This window comes from Schistosoma mansoni, chromosome 3 (genome assembly GCF_000237925.1).
Source record: "Schistosoma mansoni strain Puerto Rico chromosome 3, complete genome".
NCBI classification, from domain to species: Eukaryota; Metazoa; Platyhelminthes; class Trematoda; order Strigeidida; family Schistosomatidae; genus Schistosoma; species Schistosoma mansoni.
Window position 1 is genome coordinate 17737076 of NC_031497.1, and position 11874 is coordinate 17748949.

Genomic DNA, 11874 nt, shown 5'->3' on the forward strand with positions numbered 1-11874 from the left:
CCTATATATATATATATATATATATATATATATATATATATATATATACTACAACTCACCATTGTTACCCTGATATCTTGGTACATGGTTACATTTTCACCAACTGGACCTTTTATCATTGCTCTAGAACGTTGCATATAGTCATCAACATCTTGAGGGGGCTAAAATTAGTTAATCATTGAAAAAAAATTAAAATTGCATACATCATCTAAATGAGGGAAGGATTTGATAAACATAATAGTAGGTCATAACTGTTCATTTATCATGGTAAAATCATTTCAAAACTGTTTAATATGGTATTCATCCTTTTGTAAAGTATTTTCATCGTCCTAAAGAAGCGATTTTTATAATCTCCTTTTTAATAGATGAAACCATCCACATCGTTTAGTAAGTCACATTGTATTAGAAATGTTGTGAACAAGAACACTGGTGGGGACAATCGAATGTATTTAAGCAAAATTACAGGCTATCTCACTGAATTCTGATAATCAAACAATGAACAGTTAATTTGGAAAATAGCAACCAATTGTCTCAATCTTCACTGTTTCTTCTGTAAATATCAGTTCATCTTCTCTAATCCCATTGTTCATGCATTTTCCTACCAATTGCGCTTCATTTCAGTTCTTCCCTCATCGGTCTTCTGCCAAAATACATTCTATGTCTGACCATCACCCTACACTACATGTATGGATATAAGTAGACCACACCACAGACACACCTTTATGATTTAAAAATATAACATCTTATAGCACAGGTATTAAACGCTTTCTTTAAAACCCACATTGTTCACAGTATAAAGTTTACATTACTGGATTATAAATAAAATCTGTCTACTGAAAAAAAACACAATAAAAATACAGGATTTTCATGGCACTAAAGCAAGAATATATGAATATTACAGATGCCACTAACAGGAATCCAGAACTGTACGATGTTATGGAAACTGATACTCATCAACAAGATGTATCTAGAGTCCTGAATCATCCACTATTACAATTGGAGGTGTTACCATTACTCTATTATCCACTTGTAATTCTGGACGATTCCTGCTAACTTCTTGATAGAAAATACGATGTATTGTAATTTTAAATTACTTAAATTATGATTTACATTGTAAATTGATCAATAGATTATGGTTAGCACTAAGATGCGGATGAAAATGACACCAATATTAATAGATTGATTAGTGTAAAGTATGATCCTAAATTTTATGAAAAACATAAGTTTTTAATCAATTCTAAAGTGGTTATGTAATCAAAATCAGGTTTTTAAATTTTGTACCCTAATCAAATACAATTTCTTTTGACCTCCTTTAAACTGATTAGCTTATCTTTTGAGTTTCTTAGTTGGTTTGTAGTCACTTTTGTTACAAGCCATAGAGTACATGTTTATAATCCCTTATAATAGTATAATAATAATAGTTATTGATTAATATAAAAAAAAGACTAGACCAATGGAGTTTAACATTTTCAAAAACCGGATATTTGACAAACTTCGGTTGTTTACAAAAAGTTAACTAATTTCAAATTTCATAACGATGAGATAATTCACATGGTATTGTTTACTTGAATACTCCCATTGATGTTTAGCACTGTGCGTAGTGCCTTGATATTGCCTCGATAATTCACAAACATTATAAAGTAAGACGGATAGTGGCTAGCAGTGGAATACAGAACGCGTGTTTCATCCTATTGGGGACTCGTCAACTGGATATACTTGCATCTCAGAGTTGATGTTCAGGCCTCTGTAGTTATGTGGATAACTCGATGGCTTTTAAAGTGAATGATACTGGGTTCACATCCCAGAGTGAACATGAACTCTGAGATGCAGGTACATCTAGCTGATGAGTCCTAAATAAGAGGACACCGTCATTCTGTATTCCACTACTAGCCACTATCCATCTTTGCTCGTGACGAGATAATTATTTTTACTAAGGTTCCCTTTACACCTATCTATATTATCTTGATAGTATTATGGTGTATGCTACTTATGTAGACAAACGTATATAGTATGTTACACTAATCGGAAATGGAAAACCTAGCATCAGAAGGCTATGAAGCTCGAGTCGGGAAGACAAGAAGTAAAAATAGAAAGGAATTGTGAACTGGAAGAATCATACAAAATAAACAGCAAGAATCATGGAAATTTACAGATTCAGTATTCAGCGTATAATTCTCATATTTTACCAAGAGATTCTGTAATTTAGTATTTATTATACATTTGAGTGACCCCAACTTTAAAGTTATTCATTACAGTATGATTTAAGTGTGTGAAGCCAACATCTGTAATTGGCAAAAAATGAAAACAGTTGATTGCTTTGGAAAATAATTCTTTTAGATCTGATGCAAAATAGAATTTGTTCAGCTATTCAGTTCGATAATTGTGTTCAGAAAACACTAAAGGTGTTTCAAGATTTGTATCTTCAGTCCTTTTATAACTTAGACTATCATCTAGCTCCAATCATTGAACTAACATGGATATCTAAAACTCCGACTAAGAGTAACTTAAACAGTGTAAGCATAGCGTTGGAAGTATGTTAATTTAAACTGAAAAGTTAACCTCAAGGTAAAATTTTGTTTTGTACATCATATTCACTAAAGATTCAAACCTAACTGTAGCAGAGTGTCCATCAAATATTCTGTCTTAACAGGTATAAACAATATTTACTTGGTGTTGTTTACTTGTATCTTCCCATTGTTATTTAGGACTGTAATTGATCAGTCTCTTATTGGCATATATGCATCTTGCGCGGACTGCCTCGATATTGTCTGAAGTCACAAGCTTTATAAGCAATGGTGGATAGTGGCTAGTAGTGGAATCCAGGAGGCGCGTTTCGTCCTATTTGGGACTCGTTAGTCGGATGTACCTGCATCTCAGAGCTCATGTTCACTCTGGGACTCGAACCCAGTACATTTCTCTTCAAACGCCATCGCGTTACCCACTTAGCTACTGTGTCCTGATAGCCAATGGGGTGAAGTTATATTTTCATTTACTGTGTAACCAGTCAATTATCAGTCTTAAATTACTTGAATTGTTAAAATATTTAAGTTTACTTACATCTTTTTCATGTTATGGTTGAAAATATACGAAGAAATGTAACAAAATTATATGTGATTATGTCCCTCAATCTAGTTCACTCAATTGTAGTAAAACATAAACACACTTCTGTGTGATTTATTGTCAATATACGTTTCAATATACTTTTATTAATAAACAAAGTTGTTTTCTCGATAAATTAGAATTAATTATAAATCTACGATTTGTGAAACTTAGTTCCAACTTGGGTCAGAAATATTTAGGGGAAGGCAGAGGACTGACTTACAAAGATCTCACTAATATTTAGTTTATTCCTACCCCATCCCTGTTACGTGCCTGGGAGTTTCTACACTTTGATTAAAAGAATGCTTTCTCTAACTGCTTACCAAAAATTAAACAATAATTCATAAGCTGGCATTTGTTACAGTTTGAAAACTGCAGAAAATCATTTTTAATAATTATTTCTTATTTGTATTGTGTAAAAAAAAATTAAATATTTGAAATTATGGAACTTACTGGACCTGGGGGACCAGGCATACCAGGCAATCCATTTTCACCATCAAGACCAGGATCTCCCGGTGGTCCTGGAGGTCCAGGTGGTCCAATAGGTCCTCTAAGTCCTGGAGACCCATCAGGTAATGGTGGGGGTGGGGGTGGTAGAGTGTATGCTGGCTCAGCAGTTGGTCTTGATGTTTTTGTCGATCTTGGTTCATCAGTGTATGTACGAGGTGTAGCCTGTGGTAGTACTGGTTCCTAATGATCAGGTAAAAAATGTGGAATGTACTGTTGACTGTCTTAAAATTTAATGAGTTCACCATGAAAAACTGAGCGTTTCAAATTAAATCAAAGTAATGAAGATTAAGTAAATATCTCGGATTAATTTTACACTCATGTTGCATTTTTGTCAACTTAAGAAAAAATATGAAAACATCTAAGTTAATACTACACCTGATATCGACATGGAATAAGAAAAATATCGAAAGTCAACTACATAATTAAATGAATTATACTCTTTAGTACTACCTCTTACCTAACACTAGAGTTGATACTAAAAACGCTGTTCGGTCATTTCAGCTAATCAAAACTATTAGCAAATAAATGGTGATTTAACTTAGTGATTAAGTTACGATTATCTGGTATGCTTATTACTGAAATGTATTATTATTATTACCATTTCATATCTACTTGAAATAAATTTCAAGTTTTAATAGTCTAAAAGGACCAAGTTTAAAGAACGTGTAGTTTTCAAAACTACTTGGTCAACTTTGTAATGTAATTTAGGAATCTATCATCATTCAAACGAATATTCCGTCTCAGGGAATAACAAATTAACACAAATGATACTCAAATCACTCGTAATCCAATGTTGTAATTAGCTTTACTTAATCTATATGAAGCTCGATTGTTACCATTTTTGCCTATTAGTGGAAAGTACCCACACTCTGAATATTACTTGATACAACCTATTTAGTGTACAACCTATTTTGTGTACTTAAATTTGAATCGGACATTTTTGTGTGTAAGCGAAAATGATACTATTTCCCTATCCGAATAACAGAAGATTGATTGGTTTTTGAACCTAAGAACGATCAAGGAAAACTTAAACAGGTTAACCACTAAGTCACCATTCTACGGTTATTCCAAGTATGACTGACTAAGAACATTCAGTTAGTTATCGAGAACAGTACAGAAAAGTATTCGCAAAATAAAACGTCGGAATAGTCATCCTATATACAGTTTAGAGGCGGTTTCTTTTCTGTTTAATATGAAGAATGTTGCATAGTCTTGCACCTCTGATATACCTCCTTTTTTAAAAACAGATCTTTCAGCAGATCCGTATTAATTTTGTTTATTCCTTTGATATTAAGTGTACTGTGTCCGCAAGATGTGATCTATTCAGAATTGTTTAAATATTACACCCTAAGAAAAGAGTAAATATGAGACAATCGCAAACCTTTTATATACATCCGACAGCACACTATGAATGAGAGTTACCCATAATTTGGTAATAAGTCCATCAAATCTGAATTTCTAACTCACATTTATATTGATGAATCTTAATTATTTATATACATGCTATTGAGTAGTGCATGTAAAGAAGATTTATCTCAATGTTATTTTTCTCATTCTCCTTTACATTTATTAGACTACTTTCACTATAAATGTCATTTATAGACATATTTGACCTTTTTCAAGTGGTTATGCAAAGCTTTTGTGCAATTCATCGGAAACTTTTATTATGAACTAACAGCAGTTGGATAAAGATGAAACCTAGGAACTACTGAATAGTTGTTCCATTCTGTATTTTAAGGTTTCAATAGTGTACATTAATGACCGTGAGGGTAATCAAAACCAGAATCTTCTGTTTCACTACATGTTTGAATTGATATAGCGAAATCCAATGGTTAACATTTATAATCTTATCTGAAGTATAGTAAAAAATCTCCCACTCAATTTCACTTCTGAGTTAATATCTCATTCGCTATCCCAATCAATTCAGACTTATTCTCTTTCCTTAAAAGTTGTTTGAATAATCCTCTTTTTTACATGGTTGTTATGATTATTCTGTTTTAAGAACAGAATATATATTCTATTTTGTTTTTCACCATATATTCAAAAAATTGTTGTAACTATCCGGTAAATTATCACAGTACACACAAGTATCTTAATGGCACAAAATTCAACTTAAACTCAGAATCTTGATACTAGGTTTGATTAATAAAAAGATAACTTATTATTGCGATATTATACCATCGAAAATGAGATCATTGACGAAAATTATTAGTTTACTGAAATAATCATTCTCCATCAATATACATTTTAGTGTATAATTTTTGTCTACTGATAAACTTTAAGTAGATAAAATGTATCACTTAAAGTTTTGTCCCCATATCTTAGTTTCGTTACAACACTGAAAATTCCCTCTACTTTGATTATCTCAGTTTCATGAGATTAACTAACGGTTTGAAAAGTCATTTTAGTTCAATATCCTGTTAAGCGTACCTGACTCCCCTCTTAAATTAGCTTGAATAAAGTTCCTGAACAAAAAATCTATCCATAGAAAATATGACATAAATAACACTTATGAATGAACATAAATTGTCAGATGAGTTCAATGGCAGGGTAGTATACTGAATAGTAATTTATTGTGTTATTAAAATTTACTTACCACACGATTCTTCGCTTTAATGTTTTAAAAAGGAAACAAAAAATAATGAAAAAATGGCGAATTAGTACGTATTTCTTCAAATAAAATAGGCTTTAATAGCAGGTCATTAAAAATTGAAATTTATAACAGACCAAAATATTATGAGATGGTTGAGAAGATTTGTAGCTCAGGTGGATGATTTTAATGAAGTTTTGTTCTCTGAGCTCAGAGAACGAACAAATTCATAAACCTCTTATTTACTGGCATGATGCTCTGTCAATTTAGCTAAGAAAGTGAAACGTTGCACAAATAGTAACTTTAGTCAATTTTTTTCGATTCGCAATATATATGACAAGTAAATTACTTTTTGCCTTTCATACAATAACCGCTAGTCAACTAAATCTGACGATAATTACATTGATATAATGAACAGTATTGGAAGAACACTGATTTATCTGTGATTTTCATTTTCAGTCGTGGATAATCACCTGGTAACTCATTTAGTCACGTTACATTAACCGAATTTTTATTCATATATAGTCCACTTAATAATAATAATAATAATACATATCCACTTAGTTAGTCAATCATACTTTCTTCTGACATTGTTTGGTTGTGACTTGTGACTCGATGCCGTGGGTAGATGATGTACTTGGCCAATACAGTCATTTTGGTAGTCTTACAAAATAATTGTTATTTTATAATGTTAAAGTTGTTGCCCTTAGCTTCATAACTTTTCAGTCAGGACTGGAGGTTTATGGAGACCATTGAATTCGAGAACAGTTCACATCACAATCTGAATTTAGCTACATAACCGTCTAAAATCTGCAGGAACTGGTCTGAAGTTTATATGACGGGTGTGAGATATGAAGTCCATGATTACATCATGTAATTGAGTCTTGCTTCCGCACTCGTTAGGAGTTTCATACTAGAACACAACAGCTGTTTAATGCTCCCTCGTAAACTTAGTCAGTGATGTAAATTATTTTAAAATTATCATAGTAATTTAGAGGGCAAGTTTTTAATTTTGAACCAATTGTTAAATAATAATTTTAATAGGCACCAAACAATCATTTCAGTAATTAGAAAGAGAAGTACAAATTAAATTACCAACGCATTCTGGGCAACATTGACCAGGTTCTAGAAGTTGTCCTTCATCTTCTCCACATTGTAAAGTTGGACAAGTTTCTGTTTCACAGACAACTTCACGTGTATTTGGGTCACAACGACATATTGCGCATGGAAAATTTGCTAAGCGAACTTCTTCACCGGGGGATAAAACTCTCCCATTGTCCATTGTACAACCTAAAAGAATAAAAGAAAATATTTTTCATCATTAACAACCCAAGATTTATATTTTTTGAGTAAACATTAGTAAATATTACTTAATCATAATAAATAGATTGGAATAAGAAAGTTCTTAGCATTTGTTTTTAATGAAGTAAAAAAAATATTGCCAGAGATGGATTTTGCAGATATTATAGTAATTTTAATAGTTGAGATCATGAGTCAATTGAAGCTAGATCACCATGGAAAACCTGGAAGCACTGGACGGCTGTTTCATCCTATTGTGGAACAACATAAGCATATTTAAATGATCATGAATGTAAAATTTTTTCCTATTCTTACTAATACAACTTTATCATCGGATATTTAGATAAATAAATTAAATGTTATTATCACTATGATGTTTATAAATAACGTCTATAATTATAATCATCAAAAAAGAAAAGAAGTTATAATGTAAATTTATTACGATATACAATGAATTGATTAACACCGCTGGATACCGCCTCAGTAGTCTATAGGTTAAACGCTTGCGCGCGAGACTGGTAGGTCCTGGGTTCGAATCTCGTGAGGTGGGATTATGGATGCGCAATGCTGAGGAGTCCCATCATACGTCGGGACGGCCGTCCAGTACATACACATTTCTACCATGGTAATATAGTTTCAATTGACTCATGATTTCAACTATTGAAAAAATTACTAAAATCTCCACAAAACCCTTTTCTGATAATTGATTATTTGTTTTAATATATTCACTCTAATCATAATTCATTTGAAATAATATAACAAACATGAATGAGTATATCATACATAGTTCAGGGAACATTTTCATTTTTTAAATTTCTTTTATCCAGAATAATAATTAAAGTTTCATAATTAAATCATTTAGATTTGGTTATTCAGTGTCTCTAAATAATCACTTGGTTTTTGAAATGAAGTTTGTATAAATTGTGTCAAATAATAGATATACTTATGTTCACTTGGTATTGTTTGCTTGAATTTTCCCATTGATGTGTAGGAGTGTAATTGATCAGTGTGTTATTGACATATGTGCATACTGTGTGTATTGCCTCGATATTGCCTTAATTCGAAAGGAATCTAAACAAAGATGGATAATGGCTAGCAGTGGAATACAGGAAGTATGTTCCGTTCCATATGGGACTCGTCAACTGAATATACTTGCATCTCAGAGTTGATGTTCAGGAATCAGTAGATAAGTGGATAACGTGATGGAGTTTAAAGTGAATGGTAATGGGTTCACATCTCAGAGTGAACATCAACTGTGAGATGCAGGTACATCTAGCTGACGAGTCCCAAATAAGAGGAGACGGCTGACCTAGATTCCACTACTAGTCACTATCTATCTTTGCTTATAAAAGATACTTATGTCGTCAGTTCCCTCAAGATCACAGGTACATTCTGCTGACGAGTGCCAAGTAACACGAAACCTAGGTCCAGGGTTTCTTGTTGAATACCTCCAACCATCATCTTAAAAACTGAGTCAATCAGACTTACATTGTTAACAATGAACCTTTTATATAATAACTCATAACTGTCTGAAATTATTCCTACTTGAAGCACACTCCTTTCAGAACATAAACATGTTCAATCACGCATAACTTCCATCATTTCAAGGCAAATTAAATGCACATTCAGGTGAATTAAATGTTAGCTGTTCACATAAATGATAAGAATTACTAATTTATGTTACATATACTTTAAAATAAACAAGAATATGGGTTAATCTTTTCCAATGTAAGGTTGATGAATAATTACACAAATTTGTTGATTTCCTTGAAATATCTGTATAAGTTCTAATTGTAAAGTTGTATTGAAATTTATAGATTTTTTTCAGAATGAGGGGTTTGTGGAGATTTTAGTAATTAAAAAGTCGAATTCATGAGCCAATTGAATCTAGACCACCATAGAAAACCTGAAAGCACTGGACAGACGTTTCGTCCTAGAATGAGACTTCTCAGTAGTGAGGCAGTTATTCACTGCAGAAAATGGTGGACGGTGGCCCAATTTCGTGGGTTGGTTAAAGTTAGACATTCACACCGTTGAATGCCGATCAACTCAGTGGTCTACAGGTTAAGCATTTGTGCATGAGATTGAAAATCCTCGGTTTGAGTCCCTCATACTAGTTTGTGGATGCACGCTGTCAAGGAGCCTCATACTAGGACGAAACGGAAGTTCAGTACCTCCAGATTTTCCGTGGTGGTCTAGTATAGATCGACTCATGAATCCAACTATTAAATTTGCAGATTAATTTTAATCTCATCATGATTATTCATTTATATGCATCACTCTCTCTCTCTCTCTCTATCTTATCCACAATATTTCCAATATATTTGTTCATTACTTTAAAGTAATATGTTCAGTGACAATAGGCTTCATCCCATAATAAAATACTTTTCATAAGAATCATTTTCGAATTATTCGATATGTAATTGATTTTAATAGTATATCATTTTATTATAGATATCCATATATACTTTGATGATGCTAGGAATCAATTAATGATTGTTTATGGTTAGTATATAACTTACTTACTTACGCCTATTATCCCCAATGGAGCATAGGCCACCGATCAGTATTCTTTAACTCACTCTGTTCTCGTTAGTATATTAATATTAAAAATTTATACAAAATCTGATAATTACCGAAATTCCTTTTTTTCTTTTTAACTACATACTACTTAATATAAATATGTTAGCAAATTATTGATTATTTGTGTTCATTATTAAATGAAGAAAACTTACTAATCACCTTTTTTTTAAGGAAAAAAACAATCGAAGGAAATGAGTGAAATTTTAATTGCTTAATTAATATATTAAGAAAGTTTATGTTCTCTAAAGACTGTTTGAATCTTTCTATTGATGTTTAGAAATGTAATTGATCAGTCTGCTATTGACATATGTATATCCTGTACTAATTGTTTTGATATTACCTTAAATCACAAGCATTATACCACAAAGATGGATGATCAATTGGAGTCCTAAATATCAATGGGAAGATTCAAATAGTCAGAACTCAGTAGTCATGTGGATAATGCTATGATGTTAGAATCGAATGGTACTGTGTTCAAGTTTCAGAGTAGACACCAACTCTAGAATGTAGGCTCATCCGGCTGACAAGTCTCAAGTAGGATGAAACTCGCGTCCTGTACTCCACTGCTAAGACACCATTCATCTTTGCTTATAGAGCTCAATATTAAAACCGAACTTTAAAACATTTAAGATTTTACTAATATCCAGTTTAGTAACATATTAAATATGTAAACAATTAACTTCAGTATAGTAATAATAACTAAAATGATATTCTTAAATGGTATTACTGGAATAAAAGATACATGCCTAACTACAATTGCTGACTATTCAAGCCGATTGTATCGATTTTATAAATTGAACAGGGTGATCTCCAAATTAAACAGTTTAAAATCTGTTACATATAAAATACTAAAATTTACTATAACAGAATGAAACTGGCATCCAATACATACAAAAATACACTTAACCAGTATGTAATGATTAGGCAATTACACAACTTCATTATTCATCTGTTGATTGGTAAATAGAATGATTATAATCTGTGTTTATAGTTTATTATAAAGGGAATATTTGCCTCAATCAAAACATTAAAAGAAACGTTCAACACTTTATCTAATATATATTCTCAAATACATTTCTTAAAAATCATGATAAAAGAAAATAATCAGAAAGGGTTTTGTGCAGATTTCAGTATTTTCATAGTTGAAAGCATGAGTCCATTAAAGCTAGATCACCAAGGACCATCAGGTTTTCCTTGATGGTCTAGCTTCAATTGACTCATGCTTTCAACTATGAAAAGAGAATAAATTAAGGATAGATACATGAAATGAAATTCAATCTTTAAGCCGACTTTCATCATTTCATGGTGGTGGTGATGGGGGGGGAGGGTTATAAACAATAGAGAGAACAAAAATCAAACAAATATATTGAAATAGATCAACTTACCTTGAGCATTGATCATATAAACAATACAACTAATGACAATAAGATTGACTAACATTTTTCAATATATTTTTTTTCACTGATAACAATTGTGTTTACTTTTTTTAAGTAGTATATATCAATTTCTTCCTTATATAAGTAGTAGTTTTATATTCATTAAAAAATATAAAATGATGTATTACTTTCTATGAGTTTATAAGCATAGTGATCAAGATTTTACAATAATCTTTTAAATAAAATTTAAGCATAATTTTTAATTTTCCACAGTTCGATTCATTAGAAAATTATTCATCATTTCATTGAAAAGTTTTGTAGTTGTGTACATGTCAGTGAGGAAGAAAAGGTGAACAACTATGTTCTTCTTACATACATACATACATACATACACTTTTCTACTTTATATTGTATGAG

At 31.6% G+C, this 11874-nt stretch overlaps 1 protein-coding gene across 1 annotated transcript in view; it reads right to left on the reverse strand.

Moving 5' to 3' along the window:
• The window catches only part of Smp_164590 (putative collagen alpha-1(V) chain precursor), a gene marked incomplete at its 5' end in the record, with an annotated part of 43707 nt that extends 32225 nt beyond the window's left edge, over positions 1–11482 (reverse strand). The window contains 4 exons of the mRNA XM_018799472.1: positions 60–161; positions 3553–3789; positions 7299–7489; positions 11467–11482. Of these exons, the coding sequence (XP_018651258.1) occupies positions 60–161; positions 3553–3789; positions 7299–7489; positions 11467–11482 (546 nt within the window). The remainder of the gene's footprint in view (positions 1–59; positions 162–3552; positions 3790–7298; positions 7490–11466) is intronic.
• Positions 11483–11874: the final 392 nt, after the last annotated feature.